Source organism: Enhydra lutris, unplaced genomic scaffold (genome assembly GCF_002288905.1).
Source record: "Enhydra lutris kenyoni isolate GAN:26980312 unplaced genomic scaffold, ASM228890v2 scaffoldscaffold29, whole genome shotgun sequence".
Taxonomy (NCBI): domain Eukaryota; kingdom Metazoa; phylum Chordata; class Mammalia; order Carnivora; family Mustelidae; genus Enhydra; species Enhydra lutris.
In genome coordinates, this window is record NW_019154113.1 from 16,388,002 (window position 1) to 16,414,512 (window position 26,511).

General features: G+C 57.4%; 2 protein-coding genes across 3 annotated transcripts; both read left to right on the plus strand.

Annotated features, from left to right (window-relative positions):
• Window positions 1-2,236: 2,236 nt before the first annotated feature.
• Window positions 2,237-11,235, plus strand: LOC111152681 (apoptosis enhancing nuclease). 2 transcript variants are annotated; one of them, XM_022511247.1, is made up of 4 exons: window positions 2,237-2,304; window positions 6,560-7,163; window positions 8,679-8,879; window positions 9,310-11,235. In XM_022511247.1, the coding sequence occupies exons 2-4, from the start codon at window positions 6,624-6,626 to the stop codon at window positions 9,544-9,546; spliced, it is 978 nt and encodes a 325-aa protein (XP_022366955.1). In that variant the 5' UTR covers window positions 2,237-2,304; window positions 6,560-6,623; the 3' UTR covers window positions 9,547-11,235. The 2 variants fall into 2 exon arrangements, with proteins under 2 accessions (XP_022366955.1, XP_022366954.1); XM_022511246.1 differs by lacking the exon at window positions 2,237-2,304 and having other exon boundaries at window positions 6,106-7,163.
• Window positions 11,236-14,863: 3,628 nt separating this feature from the next.
• Window positions 14,864-26,309, plus strand: LOC111152651 (interferon stimulated exonuclease gene 20). The gene is made up of 4 exons (XM_022511194.1): window positions 14,864-15,020; window positions 15,260-15,511; window positions 24,354-24,554; window positions 26,082-26,309. Exons 2-4 carry the CDS (start codon window positions 15,284-15,286, stop codon window positions 26,166-26,168), a joined length of 516 nt encoding a protein of 171 aa, XP_022366902.1. The 5' UTR covers window positions 14,864-15,020; window positions 15,260-15,283; the 3' UTR covers window positions 26,169-26,309.
• Window positions 26,310-26,511: the final 202 nt, after the last annotated feature.

Here is a 26,511-nt window from a genome sequence, read left to right on the forward strand (position 1 = left end):
TTAGAAGCACCAAGGAAAATATGTTTCTTAAGGAGGTAGGTTGAGTCAGTTATTTTTCCAATGAGTTTGTAGGTCCAGGGATGAATTTTAATTTTTCCAGGAACGAGACAGAGTTTGGGTCTTTTGTAAGCCCTGATAAACACAAAAGTTTCCACATGAAAAGCAGATAGAAGTGGAAGGAGGTTGTTTATTCTGTCAGTGTTTCTCAGTTCTTTTAATTCCTGATAATTACCCATTCTCAAAAAATATATATTTTAAATGACCTATTGGCTGACAACATGATTAAATCCTCCTTAGATCACAAGGAAAGTATATCAGAAACCATCTGAGTTAGGAATGGGTTTCTTGCCCACTCATCAGTAATAACTCATATTTAGAACTGCCTTCTTGGGGTGCCTGGGTGGCTCAGTGGGTTAAGCCTCTGCCTTTGGCTCGGGTCATGATCCCAGGGTCCTGGGATGGAGCACAACTCTATGCTCAGCCAGGGGTCTGCTCCCCCAACCCCCTCACCCGCCTGCCTCTCTGCCTATTTGTGATCTCCCTCTCTGTCAAATAAAATAAAATCTTTAGAGCTGCCTTCTTGTTTTTCCTCCCTGGACACTATAATTTCTTTTTTTTTTTTAAGTTTAAAAAAAATCTATTTGACAGAGGGATCACGAGTAGGCAGAGAGAGGGGGAAGCAGGCTCCCTGCTGAGCAGAGAGCCCAATTCGGGGCTCCATCCCAGGACTCAGATCATGACCTGAGCTGAAGGCAGAAGCTTAACCCACTGAGCTACCCAGGCATCCCATGGACGCTATTATTTCTCCAGGTAAAGCAGCAGGGGCAAGATTCAGCATGAGTGTGTGCATGAGACTTTCCTTTGTAAAGCTGGAAACTTGTTATAAAAGGGGAGAAGGCTGAACCTCAAGGACTCCTGGCTTGTGCTCAGGTCCAGCCTCATGGAAGTAGAGGATCTGGATACTGAGTCCCCGAAAACCCTCCTTGCCCCCAGAGTTACGGCTCTCACAAAATGTCCATGTCTGGAGACCTTATGTCCTCTTCCCTACCACTCTCTGTCCTATCGCTGTTGCCTCCTAAGGAGCTCTGGAATCTGTACCACCCTCTCCACCATGCTGACCCCCAGGATCTTATCTTGCTTGAATGTCCATCACCCCCGATCCCTCTTTCTCCAGACCTAACCCATTCCTCCCTGCTTTGCGGCCAGAGGGAGTTTCCCCAAATGCAAATGAACCAGCTGGGATTAAACTCCTCCTAGCTCCCCAAAGCCATCAGAAGTCTGAGTAGAAGTACTCCATCTCTCTAGTGGCCTTTCTTTTGTCCTGCTTCCCTCGAGTCTATATTCCAGTCAGAAATAGCAGGTTCCTGGATGCAGGTACCCCTGGCCTTCTGGGTACCTTTCCTATGCCCTCTACTTGCAAGAGGGAGCTAGGAGGACTCAGACCGCTTTGGTAAGGGTCTTTGTTTGGATCTTAGCTGTTTCCTCTTAATTTCTTTTAGTGTCAATTTCCTTAACTGTAAGACAGAAATAATAATAGTACGTATTTCACGGGGTTCTTGTGCAGATTACATACATATGTCGCCTTTGCACACAGTGATGCTCACATAATAAATGTGAACTATTTATTATTGTTGTGGTGCACGTCGCAGTGAGTTATCTGTTACCCAGCCAGACCTTGAGCAACTGAAGACTGAAGGACTGTGTTTATTCTGCATATCCCGGGGCTGAGCCCACATTAGGAACTTCATACTTAGGAAGAAAGTATTGCAAAGGGATAAATGAGAGACTAGCGCCGAAGCAGCAAACCTGACTTTAAAATCTTTCTTTAGTGACCCTCGTGCACATTATTTCTCTGAATCCCCATGACAGAGAGGAGGTAGGCACTATTTATTAATCCCCATTCTGCAAATGTGGGTGTGTCTTCTGTAAGCCATTCCGCGTTTAGCGGCACGCAACTCGTAGGAGGCCACATCCCGACCGAGGGAGAGGGGTGGATTGGGGTTGGAGGGACACACAGGGAAACGGGACACGGGAGACACGGTCCCCTGGGGCTGCTTAAAATTTCTCGAGGGTCGGCTCGGCTCCCGGCACAAACCACACCCCTTTAGGAGTCCCCGCCCCTCTGCCGCCCTGCACCTATCCGCCGCGAGCCAGGCTCCCAGCCAATCAGAAAAAGTGTTAGGCGGGCGCTGCGGCTCGGCGAGCCAATGGGCAGGCAGCCGGAGCGGGGCTTGCCGGGGCATGTGGGAGCTGCGGGCTGCTTGGACACCACGTGCGGGCGGGAGGACACGCGCTGCGCTTCAGGTGATCTGGGGGACCCTGCTGGGGTCGGCGGGCTCGGGAGGGCTGGCGCGGCGTCTCCCCGGCCCCGGGGTCCGCGCGCGGTGTCCGCCTCCGGCCCGCGGTGACGGGGCCCCGGGGCCAGGCCGAGCGGCTCTCGGGCCCCGCGGGTGTGCAGGCCCGGCCCCGGGTGCCGCCTGTGCCATGTCCCCGCCCTGCTCGGGGTTCTGAGGTCTGCGGGGGCGGCGCTGGGCGCTGGGCGCTGGGGCTCGGCCGGGCGGGCTCGGCCCCGCCGCCGCGGCCAGCGAGTGACCACCGCCCGAGCCCCTACCGGGCTGAGGCCCGGCCTCCCCCGCGGCGCTACTTGGGGAACGCGGGTGGCGGAGGGAGATCGTGCGGGGCTGCTGGGCTCTCCTTGCCTTGCCCGGAACTTCGAGTACCTCGGGGGGGATCGCAGCGAGCCCGGCTTTCTCAAATTCGGGCGCCAGTTAGTACCACGGCTTGGGGGGTGGGGTCGTGCGCTCTGAAAAATGCAGCTTCTCAGCTCGCGTTCCCCAAAATGGCAGTTAGGACGGCGTGGGGTGGGGTAGGCCCGAGGATCGGCGTTTTAAACAGACGTTCTAACTGCTTTGGGGGGACCCCCAAACCTCGTTTCACCCTTGGTTTTAATAAACCCTCGTTTTGTGGTCAGGGGATGGTGACTTGGTCCAGGCCATGTAGCTTTTAGGGCCCGGGCCCCAAGAAGGGGGCCTTCAACCGCCTGCTGCCTCCCCGATCCCGCGGGTAGCCCTGCCACCGCCGGCGATTCTGACTTCGTGGGTCCTTTGGAGCCTTTGCTCTGGGGACTCTGCTGCTGGGGTCCTTGCCTTACGCCACAAACCCCCACAGGGAGGCCCAGTGGCTGCGGATCCCTAGGGAGCTGGTTCGGGGCTGGAGGGAGATTTGAGTGTGTCCTTATCGAAACTGTTGTGTTATTTGAGCCAAACTTCTCTCCGACCTCGATGAGCTCCCTCCTGGGGCCCAGGATGGGCCAGACATGTCCTAGATGATTAATGGTCGGTTCTGACGTGTCGGCAGGGTCAGGGCCTATAGAAGAGGACTTGCTTTCATGTCTCGAAACCCCAGCCACTTTTTCTCAGGGAGCTTCACTTCTGGCTTTGAAATCTTGCCAGCAGGGTCGGGGAGGCCACCGACCCTGCTCCTGGGCTCAGCTCCTGACCTGTAGGGCCCAGAGCCCTCGCACAGAAGGGAAGGGGCCGTGTTCTCCCCATTGCTGGGCTGAGGCAAACTGAGGTTCTGTATGCATCAGCTCTAATATGTGACCTGCCCAGAGGAGGATGTTGATTATAGTTACGCGCACTATTAAAAGGGAGAAGGCCTCTTGGGGAGTGGATGAGCGAGCCCGAGGGAGGATGAGTCAGGACGGGTCACCAAGCCTGGCATCACCCAGTAGCTCCTCCCCTCGCCTCTTCATCTCTGCCCCTGCTGGGCAGAGTCGTCTCCGGTGCTCTTCCTGTGAGGCAGTAGGGATCCTGTTCCCCATCAGTCCCTGGATTGTGCCCAGACTCTCGCCACCTTCTAGAAGCAGTGGTCTCTCACCGTTCCCTCCAGCCTGTCTCCTCACCCGCGAACGACATCCTTCTCCAGTGTTCCACCGGCCTCCTTGCCCTTTCACAGTGCGGACGCTTTGCCTCCTGGGCTTGGTGTCTGCATGTTCTCTGATGGCCCTTCCCTTCCTGCGCTCCTGGCAGGTCCTCCCGACACCCTTCAACAGGTCCCTCCGCCGCCACCTTTCACTAACCCGGCGTTTCTGTCTATCCACTACTGGGACCGCTGAGTCTGTCCTGAGGTCACTGCTCCCATCTTGAGCACTTTCTCATGGGAGTCTGATGGCCTCCTTTCCCCGTCACCTCCAGCTCTGCTGTCCCCACAGTCCGGCAGGTAGCAGCCTCGGCTTCAGCTCCCTTCACACGCCTCTGAAGAGGATCTGCTTGATGCCACTCTGGGCCGGCTGTTGGGGGAGGGACAAAGACACAAGACACACGTGTCTGGGTCCCCACCTTCAGAGCGCTGTGAGGTAGCTGCTCTGTAACTGTCGTCTTCCAGCACAGTAAGTTCCTCTGTGGTTGTGCCGTCAGGCCTGGAGGGGTGAATTTTCTTTGCTCCCCATCTCGATTGTCACTGTCTGGGGTCAGGAAGTCAGTGACTCCCGTCGGTGCTCTGGGACTCCGTCATGTGATCAGCAGAGACCAGTCTGGGGATCCCCGCTCAAGGGCTTAGGGGAGGACCACCAAGGTGTGTGGTGGCCTTCCCAGAGTGGGGACAGGAGGTTAAGTGGTAAAAAGGGGAGAGGGACAGTTCTCTGGCCGGGACCCACCTCATGCTTTGCACCCCAGCGGCATCAAGCTTCCGGCGGGCCCCTCTCCCTCAGCCCTGGGTTCCTTCTCTTTCCAGCCTTTGCCCCTCATGTGGCCGCCAGTTCCTCTCCCTGTCAGCTGGAGGGTTACTGTTTCTTCTTCACACTGATTTAATCTCTTCAGCGAGCCTCCCAGAATCCTCCTCCAGCCTGTCCTGCTCCCCTTTCACTTCTGACCCAGCCCTGCACGCTCCCTGTGCTTTGTTTCTGTCTCTGCGCTGAGGCTAAGCTGCTTGGAGTCCAGGATCCGCCCTGGTCACTCTGTGCTCAGCACCTGGTGGGATAAAGGCTTGTCCCCGCAGGGCTTGCCGGAGGGTGTAGACAGGAGTGGAGGTGTGAGAGGGGGCAGGCCTGTGGTTTGGGAGGGGCAGCGAGTTCCGGGCCCAGGCAGCTTTGGCCTGGGAAGAGCTGGTTACTGACCTGAGGAGAGTCTTAGCCTCTCTGGGGGAGACGGGGCGAGTAGTTATGGAGCCCCTGCTGTATGTAATGTCTGCAGAGCGCGTGTGTTGTGTGGTCTCGTCTTCCGCAGGAAAGGCGGTAGTAGGGCCATTTCTCTTGCGAGGAAGCAGAAGTGTAGCAGGTCAGGTAACTTCCAAAGAGCCGGGGGAACGCCAGCTCTGCCCACTGGGAAGTCCTGGTTTCCTGGGCTGCCGCACGCGCACCAGCTGATTCAGCAAGGGAGTGTGAAGCTTTCCAAGCGCCGCGCCTTGCTCTCGGGCAGCCGCTGGCCTTGTTGCGTGGGACTCGCAAACCCACCCAGATTCCGGACATTGCCAGTGTTCAGTGATGGAGGGAGCTGCACACGCTCCCTTCTCCGTTTCTCCTTTCTGGCAGCTGAGCCGGTTTCCCAGCGCCCCTCTGCCTGCAGTCTCTGGTGACTTAGCCACATGCCCGGCTGCTGAAAACTCTAGATGCGGTTGGGATGAGTGAAGTAGAAAGTCCCTTAGTCAGTTACCTTATTTTGGTCAACGCATACCAAAAACACACAACTATTGTGAGCCCCTTGTGAATTTTTTTTTTTTAAGATTTTATTTATTTATTTGACAGATAGAAATCACAAGTAGGCAGAGAGGCAGGCAGAGAGAGAGGAGGAAGCAGGCTCCCCGCTGAGCAGAGAGCCCCATATGGGGCTCGATCCCAGAACCCTGGGATCATGACCTGAGCCGAAGGCAGAGGCTTTAACCCACTGAGCCACCCAGGCGCCCCCCCTTGTGAATTTTTTTCTCCAGTTTCTGAGGGTCTGTCCTTTCACAAAGGATTCTTTTTTAAAAAACTGGGATTGTGTTGCCCGGCCGGAGGGTCTGACTCCTGATCTCCGGATCACGAGTTTGAGCCCCAAGCTGGGTCTCGAAATTACTTAAATTTTAAAAACTTAAAAATGGAATTTTGTATGTGTGTCTGTATATATTTGTATGTGAGTATATGTACACACACACACACTCTCTGGTTCTGTAGCCTTTATTTTCCCATATCTGTGCCTCTCTAAAACATGTTGATTCTCCTGCACCTGGAGGTAAGCTGTGGCCTGGAGGCTGAGACGGTGGATTCTGGGTTCATGTCAGCTCTTGTGTCTTCCTACCTGAGCAGGTTACTTAACCTCTGTGCTCACCTGGGATATGAGGATAATCATACTTGTTCAGGTTTTTGGGACTATTTAGTGATTCCACGTAAACAGACTTGCCCCTGGGGGCTTGACTGAGTGCGGTGATGATTCCGCAGGGTCCTGGACTCCATGTGCGAGCCCAAGACAAAGCGTAGGGCTCTAGGGCGGCGTGGCACTGAGCACTGTGGGGCCAGCCGGGCACACCTCTCCCCAACACCCCCTTTCACCCCGCCTCTCTGCCTTGTGTGTTCTCTCTGCAGAGCGCCGCCCTGCTGGCAATCACCCCCCAGACCGCACTTGCCCCCGAGTGCTGAGCCCACTGGGATGGTACCCCAGGAAGGCCGTGAGTCTGTGCAGTGCCCGTGCCCTTCCCTGGCTAGCCTGCAGGCCAAGGATGCGCTTCGGAGGAAGCACAAGAGGAAGAGCCGACAGCACCAGCGATTCATGGCCCGGAAGGCGCTGCTGCAGGAGCAGGGGCTGCTGAGCATGTCCCCAGAGCCGTGGTCCTCCCCACCGCCCACGCCGTCGGGGGCACTGCCAGGCACTGAAGGCACCAGCGGCAGGACGCAGCGTCCAAGGAATGAATCGGGAGGTGCTTCATGGAGCAGGAAGCCCACCCCCGGGGAATCCGCGGGGCCCTGGCCCAGCAAGTGCGTGGCTATCGACTGCGAGATGGTGGGCACGGGACCCCGAGGGCGGGTGAGCGAGCTGGCCCGCTGCTCTGTGGTGAGTTACCACGGCGATGTCCTCTATGACAAGTATGTCCGGCCGGAGATGCCCATCGTGGACTACCGTACCCGCTGGAGTGGCATCACTCAGCAGCACATGCGCAAGGCCATCCCCTTCCAGGTGGCCCAGAAAGAGGTGAGTGCGGAGGCGGGGGCTTCTGCGGGTGGGTGACGGCCAGGGAAGGGCAGCCCTGGATTCAGTTTTCTTCACTCACTAAAATGTTTCTCAAAGGCAGAATCCTGCATAGGGAAAGGTGAAATTTTGCGTTATTCTCAAATGGTGTCCTCATAGATCAGTTGTGTTGGAACACGTATTTTCCAAATAAGCATTACCGCAGAGCTGCTTAATGTTTCTGGGTTATTCTTGGGATTCGGTGAATTTGGGAAATACTGGTACACGTGGTCTTGTGTCCTCCTTTTTCACATGAGACATGGCCTAAAGCGTGCCTTTCCCAAAGTTTGGAGATGATATACAAGTGTGTCACTTGGGAATAGCAGCGACAGGGCGGGAGGCCTATGGCCAACCCTTCAGCTCCTCGGTGCCTCCCTTGGCCTGGTTGGTGGGGCTCTGGGAATGGAACTGTGTCTTGTCAGCTCCAACCCAGCCCATACGGAGTGTGCTTGATCCCTTCCCACCACGTGCTTGTTAGGGAGGTGTGACTGGAGTGTGGTGGTGTGTCCCCACCTCGGAAGTCTAAATGGCACCTTCTTCCTCTGCTCTGCAAGCTGGGTTTAGTGATAAGCCGGACACGGCCAGCAGAAGCACGCCGCGGGAGCCCACGGTGGGTGATTGGGAGAGCCAGGCTCGCTTCTGAGGGCTGGAGGGCGTTGCAGGCCTGGGGCCCTGGACGTGGCCTCCCTGGGGCCTGAGGAGGCTGCAGGCAGGGAAGAGAGACACGCACAGTGCAGCTGCTGAGCACTGCGCCAGAGAGCGAAGGTTTCCAGGCTGAAGTGGAGTCCCGCACGGCTGAGGGGCAGAGGGATAGAATCCTGGGGAGAGGGCCCAGGTCTGCTGCTGCTTTCGACTAATCCCCAGGGCCTGTCGCAGTTCCACGGACATCAGCCAGCGGGTCTCTGTCTGTCACCTCCTGTGTGCTAAGCTTTCACTGAGTGGCGTCACTAGTCCAGGCAGACACGGTCGCTGGCGTTTACGCTGAGCTGACTCGGAGGGCTGGCGGGGAGACCGTGCCAGCACTGAAGTCTGCTCCACCGCGGGAGAGGGCCACAGGGTCCTCTTGTCACCGGGGCAGTGCTGGGGGAGGCCTCCTGGTGTGGGAGCCGAGCCGGGCCACGAGAGAGTTGGGTGGGGAGGTCTCCCTGGCTGAGAGAGGAGGGCCAGCGCCAGTAGGACACAGTCGCTTGTGTTGACTCGCTAGGAGACCCACTCTGTGCGTGACTTCTCGCGTGCCCACAGCCACCCCGTGGAGAGCGCTCTTCTGCTGGCTAGAGAGCTGACTTGGGTCGGGGGGTGTAGCAGGTCCGAGGGCCAGGGCTTTGGACTCAAGGCAGCATGGCTGAGCCTGGGGCTTGGGTCTCCCCTCCCCACGCCGCCCCCCTTCGCAGGGATCCACACCCCTGTGGTCAGGGCGGCAGCACGTGTCCTGGGCCTCCTAGACAGTGGGGCCTTCCCCGCTCCTCTGTCCGCTCACAGATCCTCAAGCTACTGAAGGGCAAGGTAGTGGTGGGGCATGCGCTCCACAATGACTTCCAGGCCCTCAAGTACGTGCACCCTCGGAGCCAGACCCGCGACACCACTTACGTGCCCAGCCTCCTGCAGCAGCCCGGCCTCCACACTCGCACCCGGGTCTCTCTGAAGGACCTGGCCCTGCAGCTGCTACACAAGAAGATCCAGGTGCGGGGGGCGGGCGCGGGGGGCGGGCGCGAGGAGGGGCCCCGGGCTGGGCAGTGGCTGAGCCTCCACGCTGCTAGTTCTTCTCCCTCTCCACTGTGCAGGGGTCCTGGTAACTGTCCCGCACGTATAGGCCACCCTGGGTGTCTTCTCCACCGACCCTCGTCCCCAGTCGATTGTGACAACTGGCCACAGGCTTGCGGGCTGGGCTTTTCAGACCTGTCCCCCACGCAGTTCCTGGCTCTGTCCCTGTATGCCACATAGAGCCCACCTGTGGCAGCCCGAGAGCCGGGGCCTTCCTTGGGGGCAGCCAGTAACACTCGCTTTCCTGAGTAGCTCCCAGGCTCCCCCTGTCCCGAACCTCACATACTCATTCCGAGAGGATGTGTTTGTGGCCGGAACCCTGGGCGGTGACAAGGGCTGTTGCCCGCAGGTCGGCCAGCATGGGCACTCGTCGGTGGAAGACGCCACAACGGCCATGGAGCTGTACCGGCTGGTGGAGGCGCAGTGGGAGCGGCGGCAGGCTGGCAGCTTCCCGCCCCGCCCCGAGGACCGGGACCCGGACAGCAGCACGGACGTGGAGCAGTACATGGAGGACCAGTACTGGCCGGAGGACCTAGCCCAGGGCACCTGTGGAGGAACGGGGGAGCCACAGGACAGAAGGGAGTGAGGCAGGAGAGGCTCCCAGGTGACCTCTGAGTGGAGCGTGGGGGGTGCGGGGGGCCAGGAGAGCCCTGGGCACGTCGTCCCTGGTAGGGCAGGGTGAGGCTAGCCTGTTGCCAGGGTCCAGGGAGCTGGGACCATCTGTCCTCTTGGCTCCCTCCGTCCAAGGCTGTTGTGGGCACTTAACCCCACCCCTGTGGCCTGCTAATGGCACTTTATAGACACTATGAAAATGTCAGGTGCACAGGGACCCAGCTGGGGGAGGACGCATGCCGACAGACCATCCCAGCTGTCACCCCACCCCAAGGGTGGATAGCACCCCCGTGCTGTGCTATCTCGGGGTGATGTCTTCTCCCTGGGGTGGTGAGCTCAGTGACTTGGGGTACAGCTCTCTTCTCTTACTGCCCTCTGCCTCTTCCTCCACGGGCATTGTCAGATTCAGAACGAATGTGCCCTGAGCCTGTAGAATTAAGGCCACTCTATGGGACGTTCCTTTCCTTTCTCTCCGAACTAGAACTTGGGCTGGCGCCACAGTAGGACCTCAGTGCTGGGCTGTGATAGACCAGCAGGGCCCCTCTAGGTGCGTGGGGAGCTGGCACCAGGAGTCACCAGGCTCTATTCCGAGGGTGGGGGGAAGCGGGTAAGCTTCGGGTGGAGACGCTGGTGTATTAATTTTGACCCGACTCAGGCAGGAGGCTCTCTTAAGCACAAGGCTCAGAAACAGCGCAGCAGTCTGAGTTCTGGGATCCGTGTGGGACCCCCTACCCAGTGTGTAGGGGGGCCGAGTGCGTGTCCAAGGGGTGAGGGCCAGGCAGGGAAGCCGTCTCCGCACTTGGGCTAGTGTCCCCTCGGGCACTTGGATCCACAGTCATTGTGGTCATTGGGTTGCATGCAGCTTGCCAGAGCCGTCTCTGTTAGGATCTCATCTGCCACCCCTCTTGCCTTCTTTCCCAAAGGGCAATTTGGGAGTATTGAGGTTAAGCAAGAGCTCAGGTCCACACTGACCTTTGAGCCCCATCTTTGCTTGCCACTTAATAGCTTTGGGACCTTGAGCAATATGTGACCTCACCCTTGAGCCCATTTCCTCCTCTGTAAAATGGGGCTAATGCCGTAGCCTACCTCATAGGGTTGTCCTGGGGGCCAAGTGCCCAGTGCTCAGCGTGGTGCCTGGCTCCCTTTCAGCCTCTTCTGGGGAACGCCTGAGCCCGCCCCTGGGATTGAGACGGCTGCTGACGCTTGGCTGCCCCAGCAGGGGCGGGCTGAGGACACCGCGTGCAGGTGCCGGGTCCTCACTGCTCCCTGTGGCTGGGTGACCGGTGTACGCTCAGCTTCGCCCCCTCTGCGTGCAGGAAATGACAGTGATTTTTATGTCAGTCTGATCCAAGCAGCAGGGCCAGGAACTGAGAGACACTACTGAAACCACACTACTTCCAGGTTGCCTGTCCTCCACTCCCTCCCTGTCTTCGGGGCAGGGAGCCCGACAATGGCATTGACCTCTGCTGGCCTGGCTCCAGCGCTTTGTTCTGGAGTCCTTCAAAGTCTGTAGCTGGTGCCAAACTCCCAGCCCGGCCGGGCTGCAGTTTCGATTCTTTGGGCTACAGACTGAAGGAAGATGAAACTGTTACCAGTGGGAAAATGTACTGGGTTTAAGGTCAGCTTTGTTGTAAAACCATTTGTTCTGGAATAAAATGAGATTAGAAAAGTAAGCGAAGTGGCCCTTTCTGAATTCTCAGGCTGGGGTGGGAGGGCGGCTTGGTGGAGGGATCGGGAGGGCGGTGCCGGTCACAGGGTCTTGCTGCGGCGTGCCTTGGCCTTTGAAGTGGCGGGTGCTTTCCAGATGATGCTTTGGGATGTGACAACATTTTAGAGCTATGGAATTCATGTCATTTATTTTTTTTTTTTTAATTTTACAACTGTCTTATTGTAGAGCACAAAGTTTGTTTGTCCTGAAGCTGTGTTCTCACTTCTCAAGAAAATGTTTATTTCTCGTTGTGATAAAATTCACATAAGATGCCAGCTACCATCTTAACCGTTTCTGAGTGGCATTAAGTATATTTACAGTGTGCTGTCAGTCTGCTGAGCTTTTTCATCGCGCGACACTAAAACTGCTCATTAAACACGAACTCCCCACTCCCTCCAGCCCCTGGCCACCACCGTTCTCCTTTCTGTCTCTCTGGATTTGACTAGCTACCGCACACGAGTAGAATCATACTTACACATGCAAACGCAAGCGCTTGGGATTTGCTTACTTCACTTCGTGGACAGCCCTCAGAGTTCATTCGTGTTTAGTATGTGTCAGAATTTCCTTCCTTTTTAAGGCTGAACAGTCACGTGGACGCATAGACCACATTTTGCGGATCTCCGTGAACACTGGGGCTACTTCCCCCACTTGGCGGTGAGCAGTGTTGGTGTGGACGTGGGTGTACAGCGTCTTCGGGATTCTCCTTTTGGTTCCCACGGATGTAGACCTGGAAGTGAGACTGCTGGGTCATACGTGGTGGTCCTGTGTTGTACGTTTTGGAGGAAGCACCATACTGGATACTGGCTTCCATAGTGGCTGCACCAGTTTGCGTTCCCACCAGCAGCCCATAAGCTTTCCAATTTCTCCACATCCTCACCCATGCTCATTACTTGGTTTGGTTTCTCGGTAGGGTATCCTAGTGGGTGTGGGGCAATACCTCATTCTGGTTTTAATTTGCATTTCCCTAACGAGTATTTCGACCTCTTTTTGCGTGTTTATGATCTACAGTTCATTTTTACTGTTTATATCTTTTTAAAAACGTATCCCAGTAGTGATTCTGCTTGACCTGCACGAAGATGCTGACATTTGCTGAGACGCTTCCACCTGCCACCCAGGATTGAGAAATTCACACGTGCGCATTTTGGAGCACAGGCCCAGCTGAGACAAATGGACAGGAATTCAAAAGTCAGGGTGCCTTTAGGGAGCGGGGTGACCCACTGTTAGGAACCAGCCACCCGGCCTGTGCCCTGTACCTGGGGCCACACAGTGGCAGCCTCTGTACTTTGTACGGTCATAAGCGGGCCAACTGCAACAGGACGACAGGACGTGTGTCTCATAAGGCTGAGAGGTTTGCCCTGAGTGACTCACTTTCCTGCTGTTGCCTGACCTGAGATTGCCAGGGTGGTGTGGTCTGGCCAAAGGGTGAACCAATGAAACCGAGGAAGCATCCCCTCTAGGAGCAGCCCCTCCCCAACCTCCCCTCCACCTGGCTGGGGTCAGGGCTTCCTCCCCTGGGCTTCATGGTGCCTGTGTCGAACCTCAGTGTCCACAATACCAGCGAAAAAAATTCCACAGGACCCAGGCAGGACTCCAGATGCTGGGGGCCTTGCAGGAAACCACAAAGTGGGGGCAGGAACAGTAAATGAACAAGGAAAATCACGGTATTTCTGCTGGCGCTGATTATTCCTGCAGAAGAAATGCAGCAGGGAGAGGAGGTCCAGTTTTAAATAGAGGCCAGAAAAGGCCTTGGTGGGAAGCCTAAGGGAGAGGGAGCAAACTGGGTAGATAACCTGGAGGCAGAGCTTTCCAGGTGGAGATGGAGGTTGGATAGCACAGGCCCACCCAGGCCCTGGGGACCAGACAAAGCCAGTGCGGTGGGAGGAAGTGAGAAGGAGTGGTGAAGGCCTGGAGAGGGGCTGACCTTTGCAGCGGGACCAAAGATAGAGACCTGATCCTGCCCTGTGGCCAAGAATGGGAGACCCTGGGGGCAGTGGAGAGGGGGAGTCTGGGAGAAGGAACCCTGTGAATACACAAAGGCCTCCGGTTTAGGTGTAAACAGTGATGCCAGATGAGATGGGGAAGGCTGGTGGAGAGGTGACAGGGTCCTGGAAACTGCAGGGGAGTTGAGGTTTGCTTTTTTTTAGACGACAGGAAACCACTGTAGGTTCTCGAGCAAAGTGCTGTCCCAAACAGTGCAAGAGATTAGATATGGGGAAACGAAATCTCTTCAGATTTGAAGGACAGTGTGGAGCAGGGTGTGAAGGGGGAGGTGGGAAGACCCGGGAGCTGATGGGCCGGTGGGGAGGGGCCACGGGGAAAGGCAGGGAGGGTGACCATGGAGCAGGCTCCGGACCGTGAGGCAAAGAACAGGAGTGGCGGGCATGTGTTCTCTCTGGGACGGGCGGAGGCCAAGCAGGGTGAGGGCGTGAGATGCGTGGGGTCCTAAGGGGACTGTAGAAGCAGAAACCTCACCACTGAATCTCGGGGTTACTTTTTCAATGCACTTTCACAAAAAGTAACACATTCTGCTTCATCTCCCTAAATCAGGGCATAATCCTTCATGCATTTGAGAAACAAAAAGTCCCCTAACAGTCTGAAGTCAAGCAAAAATAGCTCATTCAGGATGGGAACCCCAAATAATCTCCTATCTCAAATTCAAACCCATGGAACGAGAGCCGTGAGCTATGCCCTACCGTTAAGGTGTATTTCAGGACCGGATTTCATGTTTGAGGTGAGGTCCGCTACAGTCAGACGTCACTTGGTGAAAACACCAGGGACCTGGGGAAATTCCTTTACAAGCCACAAACCTTGGTGACATCTAGGGGAAATCAGATCCCACGGCTCAAAGCTTACTCCTCGTGCGTCTGGGGCAGGAGGCAAGAATCTCGATGCCAGTCCATGGTAACGACTTCCTCACTGAAAGCTGGTTCTGTTTTTGTCCCAGCTGTAACTCATTCATCTATTCGATAAATACCGAGGGCTCTCTGTGTTGTGAGGCATGGTTGTAGGAGGCCAGGGTTCTAGCCTGGGAGGAAGTGTAACCCCTGGAAGTGTGGCCAGGCCGGTGGGGCTCTATCCAGGCTCTCTTTTCCTTGTCCTCAAACAGTGTCAGCCCAGCTAAAGGCAGAGCCCGTTGAGGGCAGACAGATGGCAGGTTCTGAGACACCCCCGAGGCACTGGTGACTCTAGGGGCTCCCTCCCATCTCGCCTTCCCTGGGTTGGGGGGAGGGTAGGCCAGCCCCACTCGCACCCAGCCTTCTCATGCCCTCACTGTTGATAGCCACAATGTCCCAAGAGCCAGGTCCCCCTGCCCCCATTAGAGACGTCTCTAAGTATCAGGTTGGTCGTGGCCCCGGAAGTTGTGGGACATTCTGTGGTCCCCGATCCTGGGGATGTTTATTCTCTGGACAGACGGAAGGTGAGAAACGGAGGAAAGGTGTGGCAAGCCGCTGGCTTCCCATCAGCCCATCGTCTGAGAAGAGGAGGGCTCCATGCACTTGGGTGGGGCCGTGGGGTGCGGGCAGGGGCAAAGGTGACCTGCGAGGACAGCGAGGCTGCAGCAACCCAGCCCACGTGCCCGGCCTCTGGTCCCTGACTTCGCCTGATAAAAACCAGAAACTGAAACAGGGTCAGGATTCCCGGTGTGAAGTCAGAGATGACTCACAGCTTGGAGGGACTGCAGTAGCGGAGAAGTGGCACCAGAGAGGCAGATGTGAGCCAAGGGCAGTGGAGGCAGGCAGGTGAGTGGGAGCCGGAGCGGGGGTGAGGGAGGGGGTGGCCTGCCCGTCCCCGAGGACCCCAGGACCGCTGGGCTCCGGAAGCCGGGCGGGGTGGCAAGAGGCCCCCTTTGCCTTTTGCTGGGTGGTGTTCATGACAAACAGGGCAGAGGGCACAGGCTGGCGGGGTGGTGGCTGAGGACACCTGGGGCCACGGTGTCCTCATGTTGAGTTGTTGCCCCCCACCCACCTCGCCTCCCCAGCACATCTGAGGGTCCCGCTGAAGCATGGCGAGCAGCCCTGCGGTGGTGGCCATCGACTGCGAGATGGTGGGGCTGGGGCGTGGCCAGGGGAGCGGCTTGGCTCGCTGCAGCCTCGTGGACATCAATGGCATGGTGCTCTACGACCGGTTCATCCGGCCCGAGGGGGAGATCATGGATTACAGGACGAGGTTCAGCGGGATCACACCTCGGAACATGGAGACAGCCACGCCGTTCGCTGTGGCCAGGCAGGAGGTGAGTAGAGGGCTGTCCGCGGGCCAGGCCGGACTCCCGCACACACACTCACGTGCACACTTCCCGGGCACCTTCTCCGGGTGCCGGGTCTGCGACCTGTGACCCCAGATGTGGCAGGTTCCCCCACCTCTGTGTGAGGGAGCTCTGGGGCATCCCTGTGAAGGCCTCCTGACCTCAGCCTTAGACTCACATCTGGGAGCGGCCTTCAGGGCATCTGATCCGCCCTGCTGGCCCTGTGATGGGGGAACCTGGTCCCACCTGAGGTTCCCCATGGTGGGGTTCTTTTCTCTACCCTGGCTGCCCCTGGTCAGCCTCTTGGTAGGGAGCTCCCGGAGTTGGAGAACAGGCCTGGAGCCCCTGGACCGAGGGGCGAGCTTGTGCCCAGCCCCACGGTAGGCCTTCCATCAGCTCGAGGTCAGTATGTGGCCCCGAGATCTCCCACCCTCCCGGTTCACCTAGTTGTGATAACTTGTTTAGGTCCCAGTTTCTGTTTCTGTTTCCGTTTCACTAAATCACTAGATGGAAAGCAAACTCAACCTCTCTCGCACCAGCTTTAGTTAATACTCAGAAGGTTACAAGGGCATGTAAATTCATGAGTCTCTAGGCTACTGGGGCTTGGTGGGGGGGAGTCCCTGAGGAACAGAGAGGAACGAGGTCTGTCCTAGGTGCACACACTGCACCCCAGGCTCCGGGCGCTGGAGAGAAACAAAACATAAGCAGTAATAGTTCCTGTTTCCTGCTCACTGGCAGGCCGGAGCTCGCGCCCACCTCACGGGACAGCCGCCAGGAGGGTTCTCGGGGGTTGTAAACTCAAGATTCAGCAGGGCCAGTCTTGAATCCTGGCTGCTGACTTAGCAGCTGAGTTACCTCGGGGAAGTTACTGCGGCAACCGCTCTGTGTACCCAGTTGCCCACACCTGTAACAGAAACTGGATGTAAGAATTACAATTTCATAGGGTTATCGTGAGGACTGAGAGAGCGCCCAGACAGAGTGCCTGTGTAAGGACTCGAGAAATGTCAGCTGTTACAGTCGATCGTCTCTTATCCCCAAATGAGAGATGCAGAAACTGAGGCCCGCTGGAACTAAGTGTATTGGTTTGCTGGGGCCACTGTAGCGACTTGCTGCACACTGGGGGCTCAAACAGCAGAAATTCATCGTCCCACCGTCGTGGAGGCTGGGGTGCGGGCAGGCTCGCTTCCTTCTGTGGTGCGGGAGAGTCGGTGCCGCGTCTCTCTCCCAGCATCTGGGGGTGGCTGGCCGGCCTGGCTGTGGCCTGGCTTACAGAGGCATCACCCCCGTCTCTGCCTTCAGGTTCGCATGGTGTTCTCCTTGCGGCGTGCTTTGTGCCCCTGGGGCTCGTGTATGAGGACAGCTGTCCTGTTGTATTAGGGCCCTGAGGGTCTCTGCTAGTTACATCTGCAATGACCCGATTTCCAGATAATTCACATTTTGAGGTCCTGGGGGCTAGGATTTCAACATGAATCAGGGTGGGGGACACACAATTCAACCCATAGCACTAAGTGATTTGCAAAGGTTCACGTAACAGAAGGTGGTCAGGACTCAGAGCTCAGGCCCAGACCTCTAGAGCTCTGTGTCCAAGGGGGCCACCGAGCCACATGTGGCTGTGAGCTCCCCAAAATGACTGGTCCGAACCGTGATGTGCTATCAATGTAAAATGCACACGGGACTGCAAAGACTTGTGTTAAAAAATTCATAAAAGACCTCAGTAGTTTTTTACATCACTGACATGTTAAAATGATAGCATTTTGGAATCTTAGGTTCAACGAAACATGAAAACTAACTTCCCCTATTTTTACCGTTTTAAATATGGCCATTAGGTGATTTAAAATTACACATGTGGCTCACGTTATAGGTCTACCAGACAGCACTGTCGTCTAGGTACTAAGAGGAGGCCAGGGAGCCCTGAGTCATCAGCGTGGTTCTGCAAAGACTCCGTGAGGCTGGTGGTATTCTCGAGGGATGGGCGGAGCCTGTGTCTGCAACCCAGTGGGCCACAGAGAGCCATGGAAGATTCTTGAGCAAGAGCATGGCAGGATCAAACCCAAGTTTTGAGGAGACTAGAGTGGGGGGTGCTGTGGCGGATAGATGGTTGTGAGGAAAGAGATGTCAATAGGGGACGAGTCAGAGCCCCTGGGGAGGCATCAGCAGACAGAGGACTGGGAAGAAAAAACTGTCAGGTTGGAGGCAGACAAAAGGGAGTCACCAAGCAGGGGAGGGCAACATAAGGAAGAGGTGGGTTGGCTGTTCAGGGGTCAGTGGGAGGCCCGGGGTCATGGCAAGAGCTCCCCATACTCAGATCCCCATTGAGAGGCCAGGTGGACTAAATATCCCCATCCTTCCTCCCCGTCCTCCTCCTCCTCTCCCCACCCCCCCCCCCCCCGCTCGCTGGTAGAGTAGCAAAAAGGACAGGAGAGCCCAGAGCAGGGGACAGCAGGAGAGGAGGCAGCAGGGAAATCCTGCTCGCATCCCCTGGCCTGGACACACAGCCAAGTCCCTGCATGCCTTTGGTCCCCACCCAGATTTGGGGCAGAATGCTTCGAATCTCATTTGCAGATTGTGCTAGGCCCCAGGCTTCCTGTGTGTAGCTCTGAACCCTGCCCGGGGACTGCCCCCTGAGCAGTCGTTCAGACAGGGAGCCAAGAATCTATAGACCAGGCAGACCTTTGAACCATATCTGAGGTTTGTATTTCCTGCTCCATCATTCACCGGCTTGTGTGACCTTTGGCAAGTTCTCGAACTTTCTGAACCTGTTTGCTCATCAGTGACGTGGCTGCTGATGCCTCCTCCCTCGCCCTTGGAGTTTGGGTGGAGTGCTATGGCCTGTAGCCCGGAGCACAGTGCCGGGCCCACAGTGATGGTCACTAACTGTGCCCGTGGAGGGAGAAGGGCAGACACCCAGATGATCCGTCTGAGTCCCCTTTCTGACTTCCCTTCAGAACTGTGGTCTTAGATTCTGGCTCTCATTTTCTGCCTGAACGGCAGGTAAGCTGTGCCAGAGAAACTTTCCCAGGCCTGGCTCAGATCACAGCTTCCCCATACCACTGCTCAAACACCTCCCGTGGCTCCCCATTGCCCAAGGTCCCCCAGCACAATACTCGTGGACCTCCGCACCCTACCAACCTGCTTTTCCTGCCCGCTTTCATGACTCAGTCACTACCCAGCCACACCCGTACTCTCCCCAGCCCCCTTCCCTGCCCCAGATCCCTGCCCCATGCTGGCAGGCCTTACCCCCCGCCTACCCTGCCCATCATCGCCACCTCCCTGCATGGGGCCTCTAGTTCTCTTGCTGTGGCCCCTGTACTTTAAAGCTTGCCTGTCCGTACACCTGGTCTGCCTAGTTCCATGCCGCTGCTGTGTTTCCTCTGCCCCCAGACTGGGTGGTGTACTTTGTGCTCAGAAGGTACCCTGAGAATGTTTGTGGGATCAGAGTTGAATTGATTTTCATAAAATACAGGTGTTCCGGGAGCTGCGTGGCACAAAGTTCCCTCCGCCCTCATGCTGGCCTTGGCTGCCAAGAGGCAGTGATGCACACCCAGCCGGGGACTGGAGGGCAAGCACACTGTTTGTTAGACGTGCATGGATGTGGGTGTGTGTCGTCTGGCTTGTTGCTAAACTTCTCTGCGCCCTTCGGTAGGAGTGTCTGGGCCATGGGGAGGGGGTGAAGCAGGACAGGTGTATCCAGCATCGTGTTCTGGCTCTGTTCTAAGCGCTGGCCATGCACCCCTGCCTTTGCTCCCCATAGTAGCCCTGGGAAGTAGCTAACCGGCATCGCTGCCCCATTTTACAGATGAGCAAACTGAGGCGCAAGGCTGCGCAGGCTCTCCAACGAAGGCGTAGAGTGGAGACCCAAATCCTGGCTCCAGAATTTGCTCTGGGATATTCAGATCCCATCATGAACGTGTATAAACATCTCATCTGAATGCTAGGTGGCCGGCAAATGTGAGGGACAGGGTCAGGCACAGCCTGTGCGTGAAGATGTGGTACAAGGCAACAGCTGTCCTTTGTTTCCACAAACAAGGACACGGAGGCAGCTCGATCCCACTCTGTCGCCCCCATGTTCTAATCCCAAAGTCAGAGACCGGGCTCATGGGTCCCAAGATGTGCTGGCTGGGGGCTCCCAAAGGGGAGAAGCCTATCAGCTATTTATCGGATCCCCCAGGGCTGGGGGACACCTCTCAGGTGAGCCTAGGACTCGCCAGGCCTTGGTTTCATGCAGACAACTTCCCAACGGGGCTCACCAACCTGTCTCTTCCTCCGACGGGAGCGGTGAGTGGGCCTGGCTCGTGGTGAGCCATAGACCAGCCCGTGGCGGCCAGCAGGGCTCTGGGGAGCCGGAAACCCCACCCAGTGCACCCAGGAGGGTTCCTGCCACAGGCCACTGAGAATGTGCGTGGGATCCCACCACTCCCTTCTTTGTTTTGATTTTTTGTAATGTGGTTTGATTATTTTCATAGTGGGAAGTTACTGCCTGTCATCTTCTGAAACCTCTAGGTCTGACCATCATCTAGAGCAGCGGTTCCCAGTGTGGAGTGATTTTGCCCCCACCAAGGGATGTTTAGCAGTATCTGGAGACATTTCTGGTTGTCATAAAGGGGGCAGGGGACCTGCTACTGACATCCGGTGGGGAGAGGACTGAGATGGGGCTAAACCATCCTATAACGTGCAGGACAGCCCCTCCCCCCAGCCACACACACACACCAAAGAAGCATCAAGAATGCCCAAGTTGAACAGCTGGTCTATAGAGCCCCACAGATCAGGCTGTCAGCACAGGAGGAGACAGGTCCAGAGAGGGGCGGCAACTTACTTAAGAACACACAGCAAAGCTGTGATACAACTCAGTGTTCAGATTTCGGCCTCTCACCTGGTGGGCTAATGAATGCTGTTTTTTCCTTTCATAGTAATTTTTTTTTTAAAGATTTTATTTATCTATTTGACAGAGAGAGAGATCACAAGTAGGCAGAGAGGCAGGCGGGTGGGGGGAAGCAGGCTCCCCACTGAGCAGAGAGCCCGATGCGGGGCTCGATCCCAGGACCCAGGCCAAAGGCAGAGGCTTTAACCCACTGAGCCACCCAGGCGCCCCATCTTTTCATAGTAATTTTTAATCACCTATAGTGTATTTTTGTAAGTTTATGCTCTCTTAATGTTAACCCAGTCCATTGAGTAGCATCTACCCATGATCAGGATTGGGGAGGGATAATTTCATTTTTAGTTGGCAGACAAACCAGCTGAATCCCATGAAGCCTCGGGGTTTAGGAGGGAAAAGCAGCAGAAGGGAGGCCTCCTACAGCTGTTTCTCAGCTACTGCCAAGGCCACCCGTGCTTGGGCCAAGTGCCCTGTTGGGGCCCTGCCACCGGGCCGGTGTCCCTGGGGCCCGGCCAGATGGAGGAGGATGGCTTCACCATCCAGGCTTCCCCCAGCGGAAGCAGCCTTGCAGGATGCGGGCACAAGCTGGGGTGGGTGCACCTGCAGAGCAAGGCAGGGGACTGGATGAAGGAGGCGACCAGGGCCACTCCAGAAGGTGACAGGAGGGCCTGGCCCTATGGATTTTTAACAAGGGCCCCAGGTGATTTTTTCTGATCAGGCACCTCTGGGAAATACTTGGAACGGGAGTGGGAATGCAGCGGCATCCCTGGCCGTCACCCGCCACCATGGGACACAGGCACACGCTGCTCTGTGCCCCGCTTTCCCCATCAGGAAGATGGTATGATGACTCCAGCCTCACAGGGGCCCCATTTCTGCTTCAGGAAGTCCTCACTGAGAGCTGACATGGGTCCAGCATCCCCCTCCACGACCTCCGACATTACTACTGCTGAGCTAGGTTCCAGCAAGTGGTGACAAGGACAACTGTAATGACAGGGACGGGGTCAGGCAGCTCCAGACACCACACTGTAGCTCTCAACTCACCAGCTGTGTCCCCTGGGCACACCTTTCCATGTCTCTGGCCCCCAGTCCCCTCCTCTGTGGCAGGGAAATTGAACTCCTTGAGCTGAGAGGTGCCCGGCTGAGGTGAGGAGAGTCCCTGTCCCAGGGCCAGTGACGAGAGCAGATGGGTAAATGTGTCCTTCCTCCTCCCCACTGTGCTCTCCAGGAATCTGAAACTCTGCCCCTGTGTCCGACAGACCTGCCTCCTGACGCTGACTCAAGGCAGGTCCCACAGACCTGAGGGCCCCCCAGCTGGCACCTTCCCGTGCCCGGGCTCCGGCAGGCCCCCCACCTCCCTCCCCAGCTCTGCCTCAGGAAGTCACCGGAGCCTCACCTCTCCTTGCCTTCACCTTCCACCTGGGGGAACCGAAGCCCACATATGGTCTTTGACCTGAGAGCACACAGTGAGGACCCGCTGTCTCTCCCTGCCCGGGGCCCAGCATCCTTGCCCTGAGAAGTTGCTGGCATCTCCCTGCCAAAGACATTTTTCTCTTTTCCCGGTTTCCTCTTCCTACTGCTTGTCCACTCCTCGTATACTGTCTTGTCATGAGTCCCCTGCCCCCGGACCCTCGGGTTCCAGAAGTGATTAAGTTCCCAGGAAGCCACCAAGTCCCAGTGACTCGGTCCTCTTGGCTCCTGGGACCTGTGGATGCAGTTTCTGGGATGGCAGAGAGTCCCTCAGGGCTCTGTGTGAACTGGGCCCGAGCCAGCTCCTCACTGGTCTATATGTGGCAAACAGGCCACATTGTTCAGGTCTATGTGTGGCAAACAGGCCACATTGTTCAGGAATGTTAAAGGATGTCAGTGAGAAAGGGTGTGTGGCCCCCGGCTGCCCAGTGCAGCCCTGAGCTTTCCTACACACAGGACTCAGCTGCTGCTGAGGCCGTGTGCCCTCAGTGCTCACGTGAGTCCTGGGTCAGCAGCAGTGACACCCCGAATCCCAGATGTCCCGTGCTTCCCCGGGGATGCCTCAGCCCATTGTGGTGTCTCCCCGCCCAGCCCAGCTCCATTCCTCCAGCGAGCCTCCCCAGTTCCCAGGCTGACTGCGGGTTCTGTCCAGCGGTGGCCCGACAACTGACAAACCATGGGAACGGGGGACGCGGTGATGGGCGGGCTGGTGACCCTGCCCGCTGATGGCAGATGGACAGACCCCACAGACAGGTCGCCTCATGTATCCGAGCCTTGGCTTCCCCTTCTGTGGACTGTCCACAGCAATCCTGTGGTGGCCAAGGGAGGGCACGTAAAGCCCACGTGATGTCCCAGGAAGCCACTAGAAGCAGAAGCAGGGCATGGGAGGGTGTTAGCCAGAAGACAGGACAGAAGCTACTGAAGAGCTGACCGAAGAAGGGCTTGAGCCCTAAGCTGCCCCTCCAGGGAGGGCCTGATACGGCTTCGCCCAAGGTCCCCCTTGCATCCTGATGACAGCCACAGTAAAGAAAGGGGACCGGCCCGTGGGGCCCGAGGTAGGAGGCTGTCCACGGGGCCGCCACGGGAATGGAGTCAGGATGGAGGCACCTGTGTGGGTGCCTCCGGTTGCTCCCCTAAAGCTCGGCTACGTGGCTGGTGGAGGCCTGGAGCCGGCCTGCTCTGAGTGTGGCTTTGAAGGCTCGCTCTGTCACTAAGTCACTTGCTGGCTGTGTGACTGTCCCAGTTACCTAATGGTGCTTAGCAAATCACCTCCAAACATAGTGGTTCACAGAAGGTCAATATTTACTGTGCTCACACATCTGCAATCTGGACAGGGCTTGGCCTGTGGGCTCAGGTGTTCCACAGGCCGGGAGCCGGAATCATTGGGAGCTTTGCCAGCTCACCTGCTGGGGCCCCTCGGGCTTGGCTCTCCGGCTCCCTGTGGTCTCTCCAGCAGGTGGCTTCGGGGTAGCTCGGGGCTGCTGAGGGACTGACCCCCGAGAAGTCAGAAGTCAGGTAGCCAGGCCCGTATTCATTCGAGGCGAGGGTGGCTGAGCTCCACCTTTGGAGAGCGGATGCGCCAAGGGACCCGCAAACTTGCTTAAAATCCACAGAGTAACCCGGGGGCAAATTATTTCCCTTTCTCAGGGCTTCAGTTTTTCTCCTCTGCAAAATGTCCATCAAGGACAGGCCTCTCTCCCAGCTCTGTTAGCTTCTTACGGTTCTGCTGTAACGAAACCATAAGCCGTGTGGTTTGAGGCACCACGGACATGTCGGCTCGCCGTTCCACAGGTAGGGAGTCTGGCACGGGTCCCAACAGCCGAAATCGAGGGGTGGGCAGGGCCGTGCTCCTTTCTGGAAGCTCTGCAGGAGGGTGCGTCTCCTTGCCTTTTCCAGCTTCTAGAGGCCGCCGTGTCCTTGACACCTGGCCCCTGCCTCACTCCCCCAGGCCAGCAGCTGCCTGTTAGGCCCTCAGGGAAAATCACTGACCTCCACATCTGAGGGTCCTTGCGATGATGTGGGGCCCCCATGAGCCGTGCAGGCGATCGCCCTTCCTGGGAGGTCGTCTTCTACCTGAAGCCCGTCTGCAACTTTAACTCCCCTCTGCCCAGTAAGGCGTCCGCATCTTTGCGGGGTTGCTATGCTGCCTGCCAGAGTGAGGGTTGTTGAAAGGATTAGACGACCTAACATGTGTGACGTACTCAGCCCGGCCCGTGGGACCTGCTCAGCTTCGGCCACTGCTCTTCTCCGTGGAAGCCCCTGAAGGAGTCAGGGACTCCCCTTTGGCACCGACCGCAACCACGGAGCATGAGGAGGGGCCCGTCCAGTCTCCCCATTTTGTAGACGACAGGTTGGAAGCCCAGAGAGGGGGGGACAATTGGCTCAAAGTCCCACAGCAAGTCGAGGGGTGGGGGGCTGCTTCCTGCGGGTGGTCCCCTGGCCCGCGCAGAGGACCCTGCGTGAGGTGCGGGCTGCTGTCCTCCCGGCCAGATCCTGCAGCTCCTGAGAGGCAAACTAGTGGTGGGCCACGACCTGAAGCACGACTTCCAGGCGCTGAAGGAGGACATGGTCAACTACTCTGTCCACGACACGTCCACCGACAAGGTGCTGCTGAAGCAGGCCAACCTGCCGTCCCACAAGCAGGCCTCCCTCCGGAAGCTCAGCGAGGTTCTCCTCCACCGGCGCATCCAGGTGAGACGCGCCCCCTCCCCCCACCGCCACCGGCCTTCCCACTTTTCTGGGCTTCAGAGGCCTCCTCCTCCTACAAGGCTCTCACAGTCCCCAGAGGCTCCAGAACCCCCACATTTGGCCCCAAAGATGCTCTGCTCCCCAGCAAGTCCTTCCCCAAGTCCTAAGAGACCGTGGGCTCGCCAGCAAGAAAGGGGTGCTGGCTCCGGGCATCCCCAGCCCCCGGCCCCAGACAAGCACCAGAGTGTGGGAGCTTTACTCCAGAGCTGACCCCAGGCCGCTCCAGGAGAGCGGGGATGACAGGCAGGGAAAAGAAGGCACCCCATACAGGTTTTGTTTGGGTGCTTTCAAACTCAAGCCAGGTACTGCGTGGATAACCAAAGTTTAACCCCAGCGTGGGCCTCTGGGAAATCCCACAGACCTCAGATTTACGCAGGGAGCGGGGGGGTCCGGACAGCTCCCCTCAGGCATGGCAGCTGCTGCTGCTCCCAGGGGCCCCCACCCCTCAGCATCTGTCACCTCCAGCAAGCCCCGGGCGAAGGCATCCGGGTGTTGGTTCTCGTGAGATTACCGAGGTGGGCCGCACACTAGCAGTCGCAGCTGCATGTGGGGCTTTCCCTGGCCAGCAGATACTTACCAGCCCCTACTCTGGGCTGGGCTGGATGGGGTGCTGGAGACGCGCGGCTGAGCAGGGCTGGGCCCGCCCCATGCTTGAGCAACCCTTGCTGGGAGGGAGAGTGGCCCATTAGCCTGAAGGGGTGAAGGATGGGTGGGTGGGGAGGAGGGCAGGTGTGCACGAGTCGGAAGGGTGAGCTCCGGCCTGAGGCAGGAGGCACCACTTGGCCGGGTGACCGGGAATTGTGTAGGTCGCCGGGAAAGGGCCTGAATTTGGGCCCCTCCATTAGCCTCGTGGCCCACGGGACCAGGGACAGGATGGTCATCACGTGCATTCACTGAGGTGGCGCTTTAAAAACATTGTTTTTTTTTTTTTTTTAAGATTTTATTTATTTATTTGGTTGACAGAGATCACAAGTAAGCAGAGAGGCAGAGAGGGGAAGGGAAGCAGGCTCCCTGCTGAGCAGAGAGCCCGAGGCGGGGCTCGATCCCAGGACCCTGAGATCATGACCCGAGCCGAAGGCAGAGGCTTTAACCCACTGAGCCACCCAGGCGCCCCTAAAAACATTGTTTTGACCTATTGTTTTAACATGGGTCCGTGCCGCGGGGCTCCCTATGTGTCGGACAGCAAGTCTGCCCCTCACCCCCACCCCGAGGGCACAGCCCGGCTCTCTGGAGGCTGGAAGTTGTGCTTGGCCACGCCTGGGCCTAGGGCCCCAACTCCGGGGCTGACAGCTGAGGCCAGGCCTGCTCCAGCAACCTGCTGAGTCCAGGGGCATCAGAAGCCTGGGGAGACTCGCTCACGGACCCACCTTGGTGCCCGGGAACCCGGGGTGTGAGCAGGGAAGGCCCGGGTCACCCGGGGTCTCTGCATTCAGCCCCACCTGAGCCCTCCCCCTGCGCCTGTGTTTACAGAACGACCGCTCCGGACACAGCTCTGTGGAGGACGCCAGGGCCTCGATGGAGCTCTACAAGCTCTCCCAGCGGCTTCGAGCCCGCTGATGGCTGCCTTCCCTGGGTGAGAGGGGCTGGGGCTCCTTTCGGCCCCTTCCGCCTGAACGTCCCCAATGTCATCGTCTCTTCAAGACAGCAACCCCCTTGCTTTTGGAAAATGCATCTTTAGTAATAAAATAGCTCTATATTTTTTCTGCTCCATCATTGGATACTCCCCTAGCCTTTCTCTGAGCCGGGGAAGGGTGATGGGCCCCAGTCTGCATGACGCTTAGAGGACGGTCAAGACCAAGCTGGAACGGGGGTGGGGTGGGGGACTGGGGGTATTGGTTTCCTGAATAATCTTGACTCCTGTGCGTCCAAGAAGCAGTTGGAGGAATCGAGGTGGCATGTA

Excerpts from the sequence above, each read along its gene's own strand:
- LOC111152681 (XM_022511246.1), top strand. The coding sequence starts at position 6,429 with ATGTGCGAGCCCAAGACAAAGCGTAGGGCTCTAGGGCGGCGTGGCACT. Across the intron at positions 7,164-8,678 it reads TCCAGGTGGCCCAGAAAGAG|ATCCTCAAGCTACTGAAGGG; the intron begins GTGAGTGCGGAG and ends GTCCGCTCACAG. Across the intron at positions 8,880-9,309 it reads TGCTACACAAGAAGATCCAG|GTCGGCCAGCATGGGCACTC; the intron begins GTGCGGGGGGCG and ends TGTTGCCCGCAG.
- LOC111152651 (XM_022511194.1), top strand. The coding sequence starts at position 15,284 with ATGGCGAGCAGCCCTGCGGTGGTGGCCATCGACTGCGAGATGGTGGGG. Across the intron at positions 15,512-24,353 it reads TCGCTGTGGCCAGGCAGGAG|ATCCTGCAGCTCCTGAGAGG; the intron begins GTGAGTAGAGGG and ends CCTCCCGGCCAG. Across the intron at positions 24,555-26,081 it reads TCCTCCACCGGCGCATCCAG|AACGACCGCTCCGGACACAG; the intron begins GTGAGACGCGCC and ends CTGTGTTTACAG.